The sequence below is a fragment of the Urocampus carinirostris genome, chromosome 1, assembly GCF_059441175.1.
Source record: "Urocampus carinirostris isolate Australia breed hairy pipefish chromosome 1, RoL_Ucar_1.0, whole genome shotgun sequence".
Lineage (NCBI taxonomy): Eukaryota > Metazoa > Chordata > Actinopteri > Syngnathiformes > Syngnathidae > Urocampus > Urocampus carinirostris.
Window position 1 is genome coordinate 47,913,360 of NC_142349.1, and position 20,826 is coordinate 47,934,185.

The following is a 20,826-nucleotide window of genomic DNA, read 5'->3' on the forward strand; positions in this document are numbered from 1 at the left end:
GCCCCTGAGTTAAAATGAGTTTGACACCCCTGGGCTAAACATTTGTCCCAACTGTTTTTCTGCTTATCCACCTGCGGGTCAATGACATTGCGGTCTGACTGCACAAATCTTTTTCATTTTCAACTTTCTCTCCGGCCAATTAAACTGACTTGCATGGTTTTGGAATGTGGGAGGAAACTGGAGTGCCCGGAGGAAAGCCACGCAAGCACGGGGAGAACATGCAAACTCCACACAGGAAGGTTCGATCTCATGAACTCAGAACTGTGCCGCACACGCGCTAACCACTGCATCGCCGTGCTGCCTATAATTATTTTTTAGTTTTTTTGGTTTCAGTTCTTTTTTTTTAAGTTCAATATGTTTAAGCTTGCCGACCCAAGGGTAAATGCAATTTTCCATAATATCCACATGATGACGTCTAGGTATTAAGGTATTAAGATGATATTTAGCCCGTTTATTTTTCAATTGCTCTAAAATTGTAGTCTAAATCATTATTAAATTGTATTTATTTATGTTCATTTAATATGAAAGGTTGAAAAAACAGTTACACATTATAATATATTGTTGATATTGCTATATGACTACACCATTGTCAAATATAATCCAATAGAATTATTTGTCTGCTCACCAGTTTAATGTGGCACATGATAGTCACAACGCTTACTCTTAACCAAAAACTGCAAAAAGATGAGGGAGGCAAACAAGAGACTTAACAAAACGAAAGTAATGCAAGCGGTGAGTGGTTGGCTTGTTCCAATGGCCAATCGCAGGCAGAAGGCGGAGTGCGTGACGAAGTGCAACCACCAAGTCAAATTGTGCAAACCCGCAGCGTGCACATTACACGGAAGACCTCGCCTCGCGAGAAAACTTTGAAGACACCTATCCACGCCACCGTGATGAAGAAAAACAAGCACTAGCTGCTGAAGATCGAAGGACAGAAGGATTAAACGTTTTTACGCACGGTGCGTAAAAGGCGCACGAAGCCCTCCTCCTATTGCTTGAGGAATCCAAGGTGAGAAGAAGAATGCTTAAAATGACCGAGGAGCACGACAAATGCGCGGGCGAGCACCACCCTTGCAGCCCAGAGGGCACCAGCAGCTCCATGTCCCAGGACGAGTCCGACTCGGACGCGCCGTCCTCGCCTACTGGTTCCGACGGCCACGCTGCTTCTTTGCTCGCCGGCTTGGGAAAGAAGTTGGACTCGGAGGACGACGAGCGTTTCCCAGCTTGCATAAGGGACGCTGTGTCGCAGGTTCTCAAAGGGTACGACTGGTCCCTCGTCCCCATGCCCGTGCGTGGAAACGGCTCGCTGAAGAGCAAACCGCACGTTAAGAGGCCCATGAACGCATTCATGGTTTGGGCGCAGGCGGCCCGCAGGAAATTGGCTGACCAATACCCGCACCTGCACAACGCCGAACTCAGCAAGACGCTAGGCAAGCTGTGGCGGTAAGAAAATACCTTATGTCTACGTTACATTATGAGATCTATCCCAGTGTATGGGGTCCCCAAACTTTTTCCTGTGAGGGCTACATAACGTTTTCCTCTTTGATGAGGGGCCAGAGTCAGTTTGTGACAGAAAAAGTGTGACAATTGTAGCTTAATGTAATAAAATACATTTTCTCAGAAAGCCATATCAAATAAAACGTATTCACAGAACAAAAGACAAAAAAGACTATTATTGAAATAACAATTCCTTCTGAAAAAGTCAGAAAATAATAATAACACAAGTTATGAAACAAATAATAACCCACAAAAAAACCCGGGTTCTTTACTGACAAAAGTTCTCAGAACATAAACCTAGATTAGATTAGTTGACAAAGCACCGGACCACCAGTTGTATAGATGACTTGTGAAAAGCCAGTATTTTATCTCGTTATCACACTATCTTTATTCACGGTACCAGGGACGGATACTAATTCCGTTGTGCGTTTCATCTGTTAAAAAAACATTAAATTATATTCTATTCTTCTATTCTATCCCAAACATTTTAAATGACAAATGTGAAATGCACAACGAAATTAACATTTCTCTCTGATACCAAGTGTTGGGAGTAACACGTTCTTTAAGAGCAACTATTTTTCTCCGAAACGAGTATTGTAACGCGTTATTGTGAAAACTTAATAACACCTTTACAACATTTTGTGTTACTCAGATATTTATTAAAACAGTTCCTGAATTTTACCGCCATCAAATCGGATTCTGTTCCCTCGTCGTGCTGGTCTGATAATGAACCCTTGGGATGCCATGATCACGCCACCAACTATGTCTTCAAAGTGTTGTTGGCATGTTTATTTGGCCGTACAAAGTACAGTTTATCAAAGTTACCCGGACACTGTTTCAAGCACAGAGTACAAGAATGTATCCCTACTTTCTTACATTCTTCTATTCTGAACATTATTAGTGACACAATAATTACCATTGTAATGTTTGGAATGCACAACAACATTCACAGTCATATGGGTCAGTGACTAAAGATAGTGTAATAATGAGATCCCTTTATGTCATCTATATCTTTGGAAGTCAAGTGGCAAGAGTTCGGCACTCTTACCACCAATGGGTTTAAATCCCATTACAATTCAAAACGCACGCTGAGGCTCTGAGGTTTTTGGGCTGGAAAAAAAAAAAATGCTCATCAGGGGGACGACAAACTGTGGAAGCGGGCCATACCTGGCCTATAGACCATAATTTGGGACCACTGCCATTGAGGAAAACACCAAATTCATACTTCTGATAAATTGACTTTTCTTGGTGTCTTGTATCTTTTGAATGAAGGTTGATTGTTCACAAATTACAAATGAAAAATTGTTCAAGAATAGTTTTAACAATGACCTGAATAATAATGTTCTCATGACCAATTTTTCTCGATAGGTTGCTCTCCGAGAGTGAAAAGAGACCATTTGTGGACGAGGCTGAGCGCCTCAGGGTTCAGCATAAAAAGGATCACCCAGACTACAAGTACCAGCCCAGGCGGAGGAAGAACATCAAGCCGGGCCAGAGCGACTCTGACTCTGGTGCAGAGCTGGCCCAACATCATCATCATCATCATCACATGTACAAAGCAGAACCTGGGATGGCTGGACTCGGCGGCATGGGCGACGGCCACCATCATCCTGAGCATACTGGTCAGTTCCATTGTAGAGTCCTTTATAGAGTCAAATATTGGAAACTAGGACTTAATTAACAATATGGTGAAAATTGTTTTTTTTTCTGTTAAAATTTTTGGGTTGTTAAAGTTACATTGAGATTTATTGAGTTCTTGAATTCAGTTGATTTCCAGGACAATCTATTAGTCCACCAATGGGCTAGATTTGGCTTGGACTGTCATGTGCCACATTAAACTGGTGAGCAGACAAATAATTCTATTGGATTATATTTGACAATGGTGTAATCATATAGCAATTGTCCCCACAAATAACATGTAATCAATTTAAACATGTCCCTACTGATATGAAGCAGTAATTATTTTATCCTAACTATTTATATGAGATCACTTGAAAAAGTGCGATATATCCCCATCAACGGCAAGCTCAAACCAACGCCCCTGCTGTCCACCGACACCAAATCCTTAGTCGTAATTGTACAAATATTGAGGGGCAAGAACATCATTTTCTCCAGAGATTAGCTATATGGATTTTTACTTAGTCAAGGGCATACGTTTGGTTTTGGCATTAGTGAGGACATAGCACATTTTTTAAGAGATCACATTTTATTGTTGGGGACAAAACAATGACTGTTTGGTATTGACAGAGGTCCCCTGCGTCCATGCCAAAACCACGCCATTGCTATGAGTATACGAGGATTGGGTGTTACTGATAACCAGGGTTGGGTAGGGTTACTTTAACTTGATTACTTTTCAATCACTTTTGGATTACTCCAATACCAAATATGCTAATAAAAGACAAAAGAAACTAAATATGAATAAAACTATGATAGTCTAGAATATAGTCTGTGTAATATAGTGTAATAATCTGTGAAGCCCTTTGAGACTCTTCGTGATTTAGGGCCATACAAATAAAAATGACTTGACTTGACTTGACTTGACTCACAACACGTGGTAAGCTTTCTCTCCTGGCTTTGATATCTTTGATCTCCGGCAAAATTACTAAAAATGCAACAGAAACAAAAGGAAAATAAATCCAAACAGCTTGCCAACATCATTTTTACCGTTCCATGTAATCCGTTACTCCCCAAGCCAGGACAAAATTTAGTTATTTTATTCATATTTAGTTTATTTTGTCTTTTATGAGCATATTTGGTATCGGAGTAATCCAAAAGTAATTGAAAGTAATCAAGTCAAAGTAACCCTACCCAACCCTGCTGATAACGTCATTTCACCTAAAGACAAACAGAAAAATCTTAACTATTAAAAGAAAAAGGAGAAATACATTGCATATCTGTATAAATCTGATTTATGAATTAACTGCTATGTTATTATTAAATGTATATTATATACTGTTTTATTAACAAATCGTGTATTGTTCTAATTAAATTATATTGAAATATTCTTACAGTACATTTCAATCATAAACATCCATCCATCCATTATCTGCACCGCTTATCCTCAGTAGGGTTGTGGGGGTGCTGGAGCCCCTCCCAGCTATCTTCGGGCAGTGGGCAGGGGACACCCTGAACTCGTTGTCAGCCAGTCGCAGGGCACACAGAGATAGACAACTCACACTTAGGGACAATTTGACTGGCAAATTACCTTGCATGTTTTGGGAATATGGGAGGAAATTGGAGTGCCCGGAGGAAACCCACGCAAGCACGGGGAGAACATGCAAACCCTGCACAGGAAGGTTCGATCTCATGACCTCAGAACTGTATTGCACACACTCTAACCACTGCAAAATCATAAACATGATATTTAAAATTGTAAACAAATGTCAACGATAAAAAGTTAAAATTAAAATAAAATTTAAAAATAAAAAATATTGATGTGGGATATGCTAACAGGTGAAACCAAATTGTGGAATGGTTTTTCACATATTATCTCATGTGAGCTTTTTGTCAACCATGATATCATGAGATTTTTAAATGGGGAGATTTGAGGAAAAGTCACCCTGAAGAACTAGTCCATTTAATTAGGAGGAAATTTTGCTGAATTGTCAATCATAACAGTATGAGTGAAAACAATGGCTCGGAATTAAACAGAAATGTCCATTTTAATTCAAAACAACCATTTAATTTGGACAGACCTAATAAGTATTTGTTTTAGTCAAAGTGGTGCAAAGCAGAGGTAAGTTTGCCTTACACGACCAAAGCCTGCAGGTATTAAAGCCCGAACCATTAACTTGATTTGCAGGATCAAATATCATGTTTCATTTGTGAAAATCCGAGAGAAGGAGGGGTAAATTATGACATCACACTAAAGCCTGTCTTTTGTCACAAAATGAATGTTAAACGAGACTGTAAAAAAATTGAAATCTTTTATATTTAAGTCTCTGCAGAAGTTACATTAACTGACAATTTTTCATCATTGACCGATTTGTTTAAGAGTTGACAGGAAATTTGGAAATTGGGCTATAAACTACAGCAGCAGTTTGTCATTAAGAGTTTTAAGGGACATTAAGAAGGTGGCAAGAGAGAATCCAGGCCTGACCCAAACGTAATGATTGACATTTTAGACCCGGCCTGACCCGAAATTGGTGTCAAGTCGTGCTCGGACTGTTGTAAAGGCCAGCTTTTCCGTATGACTATAGTTTTTCTTTATTGTTCCTTCCTTCAGGACAGCCCCACGGCCCGCCGACACCGCCCACCACCCCAAAAACCGATGCCCATCTCGCCGCCAAGCAGGACCCGAAACACGATGCACGGCGCCTGCCCGACAGCGGCCGGCAGAATATCGACTTCAGCAACGTGGACATCTCTGAGCTGAGCACAGACGTCATCAGCAACATGGAGGCCTTCGACGTGCACGAGTTTGACCAGTACCTCCCTCTGAACGGCCACACGGCGCCTTCCGGGTCCTCCGAGCAGGCCTCTTACGCCGCATCCTACGGCGGCTCAGCATGGAGTCGCAAGAACGTTGCGTCCTCGTCGTCGCCTGAGGGGCCACAGCACCGCCTCCACATCAAAACGGAGCAACTGAGCCCAAGTCACTACAGTGAGCATTCCCCGTCGCACCCCGACTACGCCGCATACAACAGCCAGGCCTGCGTCCCCTCTATCGCCGCCTCGCAGTGTGACTATAGCGACCTGCAGAGCTCCAACTACTACAACCCGTACTCGGGCTACCCGTCGGGCCTCTACCAGTACCCGTACTTCCACTCGCCCAGACGGCCATACGGAAGCCCCATCCTCAACGGCCTGTCCGTGGCCCCTGCTCACAGCCCCGGCGCCTCCAGCTGGGACCAGCCCGTCTACACCACCCTCACTCGGCCTTAATCCGGGTTCCGCTCCAGCACTACTAACGAAGGAAGCACAACAAATAAAAGTGCCTGCTGATTTTATAAAAAATACTTTATCTCTGCGACATGTGACTTTTCACACGGAGAGGACTAATGGTGGTGCCTCCGTGAAAGTGTATTACTTCCCTAACGCCTGTACAATTCTCTCCCTCCCCCATTTCTTTAACAGCATGCACTTAATGGCGAAACACTAGCCTCTTTCACACAGATCGCGCAAAACAGCTGCATCAGAGAAGTAACTACAGACGACAAAGTTAAAGTCCCTCGAAGGTGAAAAGCGCCAATCGACCTTGATCAATTTGAACAAGTAAAAGGAGAAAAACACACTTCGCAATATTCAACTCTAATATGAGGAACTGTTCTTCAGCTAGCTTAGAAGCTAACAGGCTTCTTGGATAAGTCCTAGAAACACACTTGAGAACGGACATAGCAGCACAGCTTTTTCTCTAGATGGCAGAAATGTCTTTGTGTTGGATGGAGAATAGCTCGCACGAAGGGGCCATTTTGGAAATAATCCCAAAATAGGAAAACTGAATGTATTTTAACAAACCAATGTGTTAGTGTTATAAATAACACTCATTATAATACTCTTAACTTGTGCAAAACCTCTTGAATGTAACTTGTGACTAACTTGCTTAAAAGCCACAATGATCTATTTTGTAACAATAATAATAATCAATACCAGCGTCTGCTTATTCAAATTCCACCCATGACTCCCTTTTATTGATTTCACATTTAGCACATTTTCCAAATCTGTATTTTTTTTAAAAAATATCAAATTATTCAATTAATTAAATTTATTGTCCAGAGGTATTGCAAAACAATAGAATTACTGAAAGTTGTCTGCCAGTTATTTTCTAATAAAATAACGCATACCTCTAAAAATAATTTTATCAAAGTTTTTCAAAGCATCTTTTTTTATCTGTATCTTGATACAGAACCTAGAAAAGTCTGGATATCATCACTCTTATACAGTGACACAGTATCTTGATAAATAAATAGAATCGAGTGAGACATGTGAAATGCATGCCGGACATTCAGTTTTGACATCACAGAATTCTTTTGAAGACAACACTGAGAACATTTAAAAGTTCCATACATGAAGATGTCTTCCTTTACCTTTTATTCATTATCCGGAGTACACGCCATGCAGAATTTGCTGCAAACTGAAATAGATGAAGCCACGGTTGAACTTTTTCCACACTTAGGCTAAGGTCGGAGACTCGCTTTTTTTTAATGGAACTCTTACATGTTCTAATGCCATTATTTGTTTTATTAAGGGATCCTGAAAAATAGCCATAACTGAAACTACATTATGAAAGTTCAACTAGCATTCCACAAAATGAACAGTAAAGCACTGTATTATAGCCGTCACTACATAATGTGGAATATTTAACCCTTTGGAGGTATTATTACATATTTTGTCTGTTTTAGGGTTTTGATGAGTTCTCAACAAAGCAAAAGCATCAGAGGAATTACTCCACAGGGCATTAAAAATATGTATATGTTAAAAGGTCAACCTTAACATTTGGAGTTGTTGCAAAGAAAAAAAGAAATCGGAAATGTCAAGGTTATAGCAATGCAAAGGCTTGAACATACCATAGTCAAAACACCACGAGTGTCAATAAAGTTACTATTAATCCTAATGGTTAACCTGACACTGACGGTGGCTTTCAACTCTTAAACGAACAAGTCAGTGTTTATCCAAAACCTTCGATAGTTTACAAAACCCTATTTTACGCAGAGATCGACACATCAGTAACTAGAAGTGTCATCTTTTGCATATCGGATAACTAGATGACGACGATATTTACGTCTTTTGTCACAATAAAAAAATGTGAGTTTGGAGAGCTAAACTTCACACTTTTACGGTTCAATTCTTCGATTTAGCAAACTATGATGAAAAAAATGCTGGTTTCATGTAAAAAAAATCCGGCTGTGTAAAAGAAGCTACTGACTAATTCCTGGGATATGAAAACTGTAAACATTAAAAATGAACTGCATTTTGGAATTCCCATACTTCAAGTCTTAACATGGTACAAGGTTTTTGATATCTATTTATCTTCTTGCATTTTTGGTTGCTCTTCTTTTAGAGGGCACATGAACAGTGTGAGTATTTTTAATTATTTTTGCTCTCATTAGAAAACGTAAATGAGAGACATCATTCCAAAGAAGACAGAATTCCATCAAAAGCGATATTCCTTGTTACGGGCGCATGTGAGCCGGAACAGGTGTCTGTAAAGTCGGCTAGCAAATTGTGATTAGCCATGACGGGGAGCTAAAGGAAATGGGATAAAATGACATGACTGACGCGTCAGCTGGACGACACATGGCTTCACATATGAGCGGGTGTGTGTATGCCAACTCCATATGTAAATGTGCCAGTCCATTTTACGGACCACGTCTCCTTTTTGCAAAGTGTTTCCTTTTTTATTTGCCTGGTTTTCGTCTCAGCATCCAGAAAGACTAGGAATGACTTGGCCAGTTTTTGAAAGATTTAATGTCAGTATTTCCCGAAATAAAAGCAGAGGCTGTTAAATATTTTATCCGCACTCCGTATAAATGTCTGATATTTTCTGTATGTTAGTATGGGTGAATACTTTTGAGGGAAATTGTGTGAGCAAAAGATTTTTTATTAACTCGGTTTTCCAATCCTGGACATCTTCAAGCTAACCCATGTGCTGACTGATTTATTTTTATTGTATTTTTTCAGGGGGGGTTGAAAAATAAAATACATGTTGATTTTAACTTGTTTGTGTATGTTTTCAAATCATGGAAGATATAAATGAGATTGTGATCTCAGAAATCAAGAACAAATAGATTGTCTCTGTGGACCATATCTATTTGTGTTTGGTAGTCCCATTACAGTAATCCTTCGTTTTTTTGGGGAGTAAATGCTCAAGTATTTGTTTTACAAATAAAAGTACTAGTTTTTTTTCTTTTATTTATTTTTTATTAATAATTTATGTACTGGCAAATTTGTATTATAGAAATAATCTTTCTGTTTTATTGCGTTATTAAGAACCCTATTCAGTTTACTTTACATAATACTTGGCCGCCATCATATGGCCATTATGGAAAACTGCATTTACCTTGCAGTTCTGTTCTACAGAAACCATATCTATTATCAAACTTTTTTGAAAAAGCACCATGGATCTACTAAGAAGTGTCGAAGAGCCACATGAGACTCAAGAATAAGTTTAGCGGGTGGAGAGGTCCAACAGTGTTGGTGATAGAGAGCATCCTCCTCTCTTAAGCCAATGAAAATGCAGACCAAAATGCACAATGAAGTAATGACGATATGAAGTAGTGAAGCTGCCGTAAGTAAAGCGCGATACAGCAAATGATTACTGTATTTTCCGCTAATTCAACTGCTACCTGCATTCAAATATAGGATTTTTTTCTGGCTAGCTTTAGTTTAGACGCAAGCATCACTTTAGCACTCGCATTGCAAAAAAAATAATGTATATCCTCACCCCATTGTCGGAAAATGACGCTCGTTTTATTTTTGTAATTGTACGATATTTTCACTTCACTCACCTTAAAAAAAAAAAAAACGAAAAAATAGTTTCATCCCATTGTGAGAAAATGTTTCTTATTAGTTTTTTTTTCCAATTTAAAATTATTGTTACTCCTATTATCTGCATTGCAAAAGATGATTTATATTCTTTCCCCATTAACAGAAAATGACGCTTATCATTGTTTTTTTTTCCTAATTTTAGGATATATATTTTTACTGAAATGAATAACTCATTTATACGTTCATTGCAAAAAAAATGATCTTACTCCATGGTCACAAAATGTCACTTATTAAAAAAAAAAAATCCAAATTTTAAGATATTTTACTTAATTTTTAACCGATTTTAATATTTTTTTGGGGAAAATAAAATACTACTAAGTTGTAGGGAAATATTGCATATTTAATTTAACAAGTTTTTTACTGACATTTATAACTTTACTATTTGATTTTTTTAATATATATTTTTAGCACATTTTGTATGATTTTGCTTTTCTTCTATTGGTGGTAAATATTTCTTCAAGGGACAGTGTATATTATTCGACCACTAAATGGTGTTGCATAAAGAAGCACATTTGGCTCCGTCCCTCAATTAACATTTTTATTTTTTTCATTTTGGTAGATATTTTTTCAAGATAAGCAAAATGATATGGAAGTTATTTTCTGATTTGAAAATAGTTTCAATTATTTTCTCCTCAACTAAATGATACTTTAAAATAGGCATCATTTTCCATTCAAGCATTTGATAAAAAAAAATTTTGAGTGTAGGAGGAGAAAACGTAAATTATGAGAAAAGCCGTCTTTGGCACTGAATAGCTTGATAATTAATCATCATTATCTCTTTTTTAACATATCCAAGTGCTATGGAAAAGCAAAACATATTTTTGTTTCTATACGTGCCGTATCTCTAATATGACTGAAATCAGCGAGATGTTAACTGATAGAAATGCATTCAAATACGCCAGCCAACACATTAACAAAGCCGAAGCAATTTTGTCCGCTGCTGGCTTCGTCCCACGTGTGACAACACATACCCTTATTTTCAAATCTTGTTTGTGGCATTGATAATGTGAAAAATATTTTAACAAATTTACAGCAAAATTCTAAAGCTGTACTGGTTTTCTACCACATGCAATAACAACTGTAAATTACTGTCATGCAGTTTTGGCAATGTCACTGAGATTATATCGACCCTTTGCACACAAGTGACCTTACGATGTGATGACACCATACTGAACGGTAGTCGCCTCTTGTAAACAGTGGACGAGGGCAGTAAACGTTACACAACAACAAATAAAGCTATACTCCTCAACACCATTGGCCATGACTAGTCAAACGAATATTGTGCAGCTGTCAGTTGAGGTGGCTCGCCTTATCCGAAATTGCCAAAAGCGCTATTTAGAGAAACCGAGGATAACGTTAGCTAGCGAGCGATGCTGTTCTGCTCCTGACATATTCACACATCTAAACAAAACGTCTACTCTGCCTGACTTCAGTCCACACCATCTGTAACATCTCATCTCATTAGCAGCACCGCTTATCCTCAGTAGGGTCACGGGGGTGCTGGAGCCCATCCCAGCAATCATCGGGCAGTGGGCAGGGGACACCCTGAACTGGTTGCCAGTCAATCGCAGGGCACACAGGGACAGACAACTCGCTCGCTCATTCACACCTAGGGACAATTTGGACTGGCCAATACACCTGAAATGCATGTCTTTGGAATGTGGGAGGAAACCGGAGTGCCTGGGGGAAACCCACGCAAGCATGGGGAAAACATACAAACTCCGCACAGGAAGTCCGGTAGCTGGATTTAAACCCACACAGGAGGTTCCCAAGACCTTAGAACTCTGCCGCACATGCGCTAACCACTGCGCCGCCATGCTGCCCCCATCTGTAACATTATATTGTAAATTGAGTACCAGTTTTGATCTAAAACCTTATAAAATTCTGGATGTTTACCAATTCTTTGTAGCTGGCACGCGTTACTGTGCTTTGTTTTGGCAACAAATGCATCCCCGGCGTTCCCCTTGCGCCAACGTTAGTAAAATGACTTTCTACCAACATTTTAGGGGAATTTAATAGGAGAGTAAACCACGGGACAATTGCACCTTGTATAGAAATCACGTTTGAGCATGTTGAAAATATTCATTTTAAAGAAATGACGTCTCTCTTCTGGATGTTCTCTCTTTTATCCATTTATAATTTGTCAGTTCGTTTTGGCATAAAAAAAGCTTTATGCTAGAGCACATAGGAGTTTTCACTATATGTTATGTTTGGAAGATTACTGTTTTTTGAATCCATGGCTATTCACAAAAATAGAAAGTAACGGCAACAGTAAGACGCTAACATAGCTAGTTACCGCGAGCTAGTTAATTATTCTAAGTGTCTTTGACGCGACTCGTACCTACTTAACATACAATTGCTCGGAAATACATCAAACGTACTTTGTAAAAAATGTTAGCTGCAAATCCTGGAAAACTTCAGGGCTGCCAGTGTTTTCTGCCATCCAGCGTGGATGCTGGGGAAGGCAACGTGACATTACGCAGAGGTTCTACATCACTAAGGCAGCTGATTTAAAGGGGCACCGTGTATTATTTAGCTCTTCCTAGGGGTAAAAACAGCTAAATGTATTAAAAATAAACAATATTGATTCATAAAATACGAAAAAATATAGGAAGTATTACAGAAACGGGCATTTTAAACACAGTCATTGGTCAAGAAATTTATGTTTACTTGAGATAACATGAGTTCCACCAAGAGGAAGCTGACATAACTGAGAGTAAAACGTTGTAATCACTCAATATTTCTGTAGTTTGTATTCTTCCGTATGCCTTTCTTACTCGTTTTTAGTGGCACAACACAATGCAGCAGAAATTCATGGTAAGTAAGTGCTGAATTCTGATATTTTTGGAATGGGTCTACTTTCTGAATCAAAATCAGCATTAATGCAAAGACACTTGCATTGGTAATTGGTGGCTGCATCCACAACTCTACATACCTGCCAAGAGTACGACTTTACTCGTTGGGACTTAAGTTTTTTACCCCTTGAAAACACTAATCTACCGCTTTTTAAATTTAAACTTCAACAAAAAAAATCCCGAAATAGGACCTTTGAGTTTGACTTTTTCTCACAATGGAGCAAGATTATTATTTTTTTGTCAATACTAAGAGTGGTAAATGACATGAAAATATGTTCATGGCACTGAATTAATGGTACTGTCATATCCAAGCGAAAAACGGAAGAGGGGAGCTCAATCACCCCCCTTAAAAAGCAAAGAAGGCAAAAGAATGGGGACGAGAGACCGTCCCGCTTTGAGCGAGTCGGGCTGGCATGCATGCCAAGCCGAGTGCCAGGGGCCGCACTGCTGAATTTTAATGATTCATTATGCCGCCGAGGGGGCCTCATTGTGTCCCTTTATCCGGAGAGCTCCAAAGGAATTAATTGGACAGAAAATGGAAGGGCAAGGGGGAACTGACAAGCCATTAAGAGGATCCTGAATGGACAATTAGATGCACAACGGAGGATGATTTTCTTGCTCCCTTCTCTCACTGTCTCATATAAAAATTAAAAACTCACACACAAAACAGTACAATCCTATCAGTGCGCATAATCTGCGGATAATAAAAGAAGATAATACCGCAGCAGATGGGGTGTGGGTGGCTCAAGAACGACTTGTTGTTTTTCTTCCCTCAAAGTCTTTTTTTTTTATTCTTGCGCTAGTGTTTGCCAAATACTTTCAGGAAGAACTCTTGAGAAAGAAGAGGAGTGAATAAAAGTGATGTAAAAAGGCTCTTCAGGTTACTGGGGTCCATTTTTATCTGAAACTTGTCCACTTGTGTCTGAAGAGGAGCGCCTCCACTGTAAAAGTTTAGACGCCGCAGTTGAAATTTCCGTGAGGACGTGGACAAGAAATAAATAAAACCTTAACAACAACAAAAAAACATTTTAAACTGTTGACCTTCAATAAACAATGAGTTCATTGGTCCATTGCGGGTTTTATCGAACAGTTAAATATATGTTCTACGTGCTTTTTATGAGACCTGCTCCAGAACCACTTGGGGGTTGTTTTTCACTTGTCTCATGAAACTGCCCTAAAAAAAAAAATCTGAGTAAATGTAAATTTTTGGCCTGGTAGCACAGAGACAATTGCCAGAAATCACTGACACCCACGACTTTATATTTTTCACCCACGAGCAAAGTGATGGGGTTATAAAGTTTACGTTTGTGATCAAAGTGTCCATTCGTCTGTTTGTTTTTTAATTTTCTTGTCTGTCCACCCAAGAAAAGGGGAAGGAATTTAGATATGACTGTTGCAGTCAGGTAGGTTACCCTAGATGTGATACTCGCTAAAAAAAAAGAAAAAAATTGACTCGGCACTTGAAGTTTTGTTGACCATGCATTTTTTCCCAGGAAGACATTCCACTCTCCCAGGTCAAAAAACACATTGAATATCAACACCATCTTTTACAGGCATTCAGGTAAGTTAGCTTCTATGTGAAAACCACAAACCTGCTGACTCAGCATTTTTGTGTTTCGCTAACCTAGCAGTGTTTCCCAGAAAGACATTCCACTTTCCCAGGCTAAAACAACATTGAAACAATACAATATTTTACAGACAGTCAGGTAGGTTGCCCCACATGTGAAAACTGCCCCAAAAAAACTGACATGGCATTTTTTGTTTTGCTGACTCGACAGCTTTTTTAGAACGACATTTTAATCTCACAGGACAGAACCAGTTTGTTCAGAATTACAATCTTTTACAAGCAATCATGTATGTCACCCCAGAAGTGAATAACCCTACCAAAATGGGAAATGCCACCCAAATATTTGCATCTCAACATGGGTGATCCTCCTATGGCGACCATCATTGAAGTTTCACTCATGTCTACGGTGCTCTTTGAAGCTGTATTGAATTCCCTGACTGAAAACACCCAAATCCCGGATAGCGATGACAATAATAACGGTAATAATAATAATAATTATCATAATCCTTGCAGTGAATACGCTAAATACTGTAGTTTGAGGCCTCCATCTTTCTACACTCACCCATATCGGTAAATACAAGGATGAAGTTCTGTACGACATAAATCGGATCAAAGTTCTGAAATCAACAATCTTTAAACATCTTGGTTTAATTATTTGACTTGAGCAAAACACTGTCAATGTTTACAGGGTGTGTGTAGATGTTTTACATCCACTGTAGCACATAATAAAACTTGGGCGAGATTTTGTGGGGACTTCCATGTGAGTGGCGAAATGGATGAAGGGAAAACTCAAACACACAAAAATATCCTGTAATATAAAATATTTGGAGTGAGGTTAAATTCCAAAACACACGCTGGGGCAAATTGGTGCACACATCATCACCTTACCACATCCATTTCATTTTGTTCACCCCCCAGAGTAAGTTAGCCAGCTTGCCAGCATTGCCTTATGCCAACTAATGAGCCTGGTCTACTTAGGGCAAGATTCTGGGAGGGAGAGAAAAATCATAGAGAAAGAATAAACAGGGAGCTGGGAACTTTGAAACCAGGGAATTGCAAGGCTGATTAAGTAAGGAAGTGCATAGAAAGAATGGTTGCTCGTCTTCCTGAGTTTCCCTGGCCGCTTTCCACTTGGATCTCGAATGTTGGCATTCACATGTTTAATTGGCTCTTGCGTTATATGGCTTTCGTGGATTTTGTTTAATCTTTGTTCAACATTTTCATTTTGTGATTACTTTTGTGATTAATGACAAAAGACAACTACTGAGTCACTGAAAGCAATAATGAAATGTTAGTGAGGTGACCGACTAATATTTTAGGAAAGAGATTCTAAAAGAGTGTATTCCACTCGTGGTATGTGAAAAAAGACAGTCACGCTACATTTCACCTGTATTTAATCTTAGATGACAAGCATTTTTTTAAGAAACAGTTTAAACCTAAACATGTTATTCATGTCTACTAATGATCCCAAGAGCCAAAAAGAGATCCGCAGGTTCGAGAGTGTTCTCCATTCGAGCCCAGGTGCTGTGGAATGCTCTTCCCCCTGAGATTGAATCTGCAACCTCAGTAGAAGTGTTCAAATCTAGACTTAACACACACTTCTAGTATATGGCATTTGAATAAACTGTATTTAGGAAAGTTCAGATTTGACTTAGATTTTATTTCTCCCTCATTCTCCTGTAAAGAGAACATGTAAATAAAAATATTTGTGAAACAAATGTTTTTGACCAATCGACGAGTAAATAAGCGTCTGCTTCTGACTACCCCTTTTCGAACATGTTATGATAACATTATTTTTGTTGTTGAGTCATTGACATACCTATAACTTAATATAATTTTATCATTTTTTTATTTTTTGCTGAAATAACTCAATTCGATCGTATTCCGAAAGAAATATGTATACTAGGTAAAATGATTTTTATGTCATTAAACATAATTGTTTTTGACTGTATCTCATACGTGCATTGGATCGTTTCATGTATGATGACTTTTGCACCAAATGCAAAATTGCACAACCCTTACGATACCAACTGTATTACGATACCAACTGTATGTAACATCCTACATGCCGACATTTCTTGTGTAAATATCATGTAAATTACAACTATAGCCTTATCCTCCTTGTTTTATAACCTTATCTTCTCTGTTCCTTTATCTTCTTGGCTTTTTACCTCACTGTGAATGTGTGAAACTGGAGTGTCATGCCCAATTTCGTTGTCACAATATGTTAACCCATTTTGTTACAATGACAATAAAGGTATATTCTATTCTAAAGGTATATTCTATTATTGTTCGAATTTTTGAATGGTGCTTGATTTGTTTTTAAGTCTCAGCAAAGAGTAATGTTTTTGATTCCATACATGAAACTAAAGAAAAGCTGAGATGAAGGGATGCAAAAAAGCAGCAACAAATTGACATCTGGTTGTGTTTCTGTGAACAGTTGTCCACAGTCTTTCACTTTGTCTTTTTCATTTCACTTCGGCTTGGCAAATGTGATTTGTGAACGGGGTGGCGATGGAGCAGCTCATCATCTCTCCACAGCTTTTCAATACTTGTCTGAAAGCGACGGCAGTTGTTATTTAGTTGCCCATTTTTTTTTTCTTTCTCTCAATCATTAATTTACTTTCTGTTATCTCTTCTGCCAACAGCGTACCACCCGAGTCCAGATGCACAGAATTGGTAACAAGCACGTTCATGTTAAATAGAATCTTAACATTTTGCAGAAGATGGCAATATTGAAATTGACTGCACTGATTAACTCTTAGCACAAAAGACTTGACTTGCATTACAATATTATACAATGTCACTGCATATATTATCATAGTTTTATATGAGTTTTTCCAGTTATACTTTTTCACTATTTACATCATCACATTATTTATTTGGTTGTAGTAAAGGCATTTCATGATTATCTCTATATTTGATTGAAGCATTTACCTGAGGTTTGTGTGCGGACCCTTGTCAGAACACTCTCAGTATACAATAAGTCAGCTAATCCTTGAATGTTAGGTCACTTGGTAAACTTTCACTATACACAAAGATACATCTTTCAAACCACACCCATCTCTTATAACACATCAGCCCACAGTATTTTATCAGCGCTTTTTTGGTAGAAATGCTCCCCTGAACGTTCGTTTTTTTAGTTTTACAGTCATTCTCCCGGCTTGGTATTGCCAGGCTTTCTATTTGAGGGATGTTGTTGGGACAGTGGTTTGTTGAAAAAGTGCATGCAGCTCCAGAGCCTCTTGTACACAAAAGTCGATGTTATCGATTTTCTTCATATTTATGGGAGTGCCTTGACATAAAACCTAGCTAAAGACATTCCCTGAGACCTGAGTACTGCTGTGTGAAGATTTACAAAAAATTATTCAGCCGTTTGGGAGCGTATAAGCCACATACAAACACACGCACGCACGCATAATGGGATTTATATAAAAGTCTATATAGATTTGTTTATTTTGTTTTATTTCTGTTTTGTTGTATTTTGTTTTATGGAATGTAAGATCTCAACTGCACTGCTCTGTTTAAGCGTCAGCATTTGGACCAACATGGAAGTAGATGGGGGATACATGGAGCAGAATGGCACATTCCCTTCAGAGAAGAAAAAATGAGCATGCGTAAACTCAATTTATAGTATCAAGTCGTGGCAACAAATTATTTAAGGTATGCATATTCTTTTCAACAATTTCTGCAGGTTATCGATTACAATAAACTGGCGGTCTCAGGTTTTGTGATAATTTCAATCCATTTATCCACCCATAAATTTCCCAAACCGGTCGCTGGGTGTGATTATTTCCATGTGTTATTTTTGTATTGGGGTCCTTAAAGCTCCCCACACAAAAAGATCTCGTTGAAATGATGCAGTTTTTGCATAATTCTGCTAACTAACGAAGCACGGACAAAACCAACCGTCTTTGTGCTTGGCAGCGGTAATAACGGCGTGTCAGGCAATCGCTCATCTTGCCAAAGTAATTAATGATCTGGAATAAGAATAAAGCCCTCCCCCACAACCTCCACTTCCCTCCCTCTTGCAACAAACTCACTATCGCCCCCTCACAAGTTGCACTCCTCACCAGGCAGCCATTGAAGTGTGTGAGTGAGCCACCAGCATGTGGGATCCCATTGCATCCGGGAATGCAGAGTGTGGGAGAAACACTTAGCAACAAATCCTTGACGCTCGCAATGTGCCCAAGCAAACTAGCGAGCAAACAAAAGTGGGACCAGCGGGAGAGTCCAAATACTCGTCAAAATCGATTCAGCCCTGCGATGTCTGCATACACCACAAGCCTGTTCGGTTCCTCTTTTTAAACTCACCAGCCAGGGACAGACAACCGCAACATATTAAGTGACCGAGTTTGATATTTTCCTAATGCCGCTGTGATCAGCAACACATGTCCGGCCGCTCACATATGAAAGCTTTTTGTGGTATGTGACAAAAAACAGGGCATATCGCTAGCATGGTTCTGGAGGGTCTGGAGCCCTGCCAGTCTGCCTTCTCTTTTCTTGCCTTTCATATGGATGACCTAACTTATGTAATGCAACCTAGGTCATGGATAAAGTGACAATGTGAAGTCAACGTCCTGGCTGACACAAGTTTTGTCTTCCGAATTTGCATAATCTAAATGTTTGATACAAAAGTAACTATCTCTATGCATAAACTAGTTGATGGGGGGGGGCTTTCAATAGTCACTTAATTCTTATTTTTAAGCAAGTTGTGGAATTTACATCAAGTTTTTGGTTTGCATTATTTGACCAAAATCACTGCTTTGCATTCAGTTATTCACCGAATCAGCCAAGCCGTGGGACGATCTAGATTCCGAATGGCAAATGATGCCATATTATTTGTTCTATAATTGTACTGGATCATAAATTCTGTTTTTAATCCACAAAGACAATGATGGTTTTTGGCATATAGAAAAATACCCCTTGAAAGGAAGTTGTGTGTTATTTTATAACAGTTCTGCAGTTTTTGTCTCCCCCCTCTCGCTTGCCCCTGTCTTTTTTGGTCACTTGCTTCCCAACACATAACGTCACTTGTCCTGATTACTCTCTAATCACACCTCTCCTGCTTTACTTTTTAAACACTCCATTATCTGGGCTTGATGCTTGTTTGTTGCCTATATTGTGTCATACTAAGCCTTCTTTTCACAGTCTCGTTTACCACAGTATGTCAAACCTTTGCGTGACCTTCTGGATCTCCATTATCTCCTGCTGAAATCTTGGACTGCCACCGTTGCTGCCTGTGGATTACCTGACTCCTTGCCTGACTCTCAGTTCCCAACTTCTGCCCCTAGAGTTTTAGGTACTGTTACCTGACTCCACATGTACCGAACTCTGTAATAAAGACAGCTGCACTAATCAGTTTTCTGCATTGTGCGTCTGACATATTTTACATCTCCTAGTGGTAAAAAAAACCCAACACTCATTCACCAAAAAAAGCTATGTGGATTTGAATTATAAGATAGAATGAATAAACAACTATTTATGTGCATTCTATAAACACTCATAAGTCAAGAAATGTGGATTTATTTTACATAAGATAAGGCTCACCTAGAGGGAGCTGACATAATTGTCCGCTATTTTACTGCTACGGGATGCCTAAAACCTTGTAAAAGGTTGGCGTAACGCCGTTAAAAAGCCAGTTAGAAACAAATAAAAGACATCATAGACATAATAGACTTCATATACGTTACGATTGTCGACAGCTAGTCATTGTTTCTTGTTCACTGTGGGATAAACATGCACCTCAGAATAGACGACAGGCAGAACCTGTGATTATCATAGCAACCGTTAGCACAACATTGCTCAGGCATGGAAAACCAAATGTCCCCTTTTCTTTATTGACTCCACCTGTGATAGTATGATTCATAAAGGACAAAAAACCCGAACTAGACAAATTTTGCCCAGGTTTTTTTCCTTCCCGGGAAAATCCTAATTTCTTAGAGATTATTGGAAGTCTCGGTGATCAGAGTAGCGAGCAACCCCAGGCCAAGAATCCATCCAGGATCTGATTCATCATGGAGCCCTGCATCAAAGTTGCTGTAGGAATCGTATTATTGCTTTGATCTTGACTGTGGACTCCTGAACTTTTTGAGAAACCAGAGATACCGATGGATTTGGGATTCCCCGAATTGGAAAACATCGGAATAGTGTGTGCTTTGCTTATTAGATTAACCCTGGGGATCATTTAGAAGTCTAACGAGATGTTCACAAGTGGGAAGTGACACACTGTAACAGTGTTGAATGATCCAAGATCATTTTGGCTGAAATGAAAAAAAAGTAACCAGCCAGACTCTCTGGCTGCTCAGCACCCCGAAGCTCTGAACCCAAAATCACCCCTGACCATGTCTAAAAATGTTTGCATATTCTTGTGCTACATCTGACTGTGAGAATCAATACGTATTTTATTCTTGTATAAAT

The 20,826-nt window shown here is 39.1% G+C and overlaps 1 protein-coding gene across 1 annotated transcript; it reads left to right on the plus strand.

The window, feature by feature from the left end:
* Window positions 1-835: 835 nt before the first annotated feature.
* sox8a (SRY-box transcription factor 8a) lies at window positions 836-9,152 on the plus strand. Its single transcript, XM_088342961.1, has 3 exons — window positions 836-1,443; window positions 2,866-3,119; window positions 5,723-9,152. The coding sequence occupies exons 1-3, from the start codon at window positions 1,022-1,024 to the stop codon at window positions 6,379-6,381; spliced, it is 1,335 nt and encodes a 444-aa protein (XP_088199087.1). The 5' UTR covers window positions 836-1,021; the 3' UTR covers window positions 6,382-9,152.
* The last annotated feature ends 11,674 nt before the right edge of the window (window positions 9,153-20,826 follow it).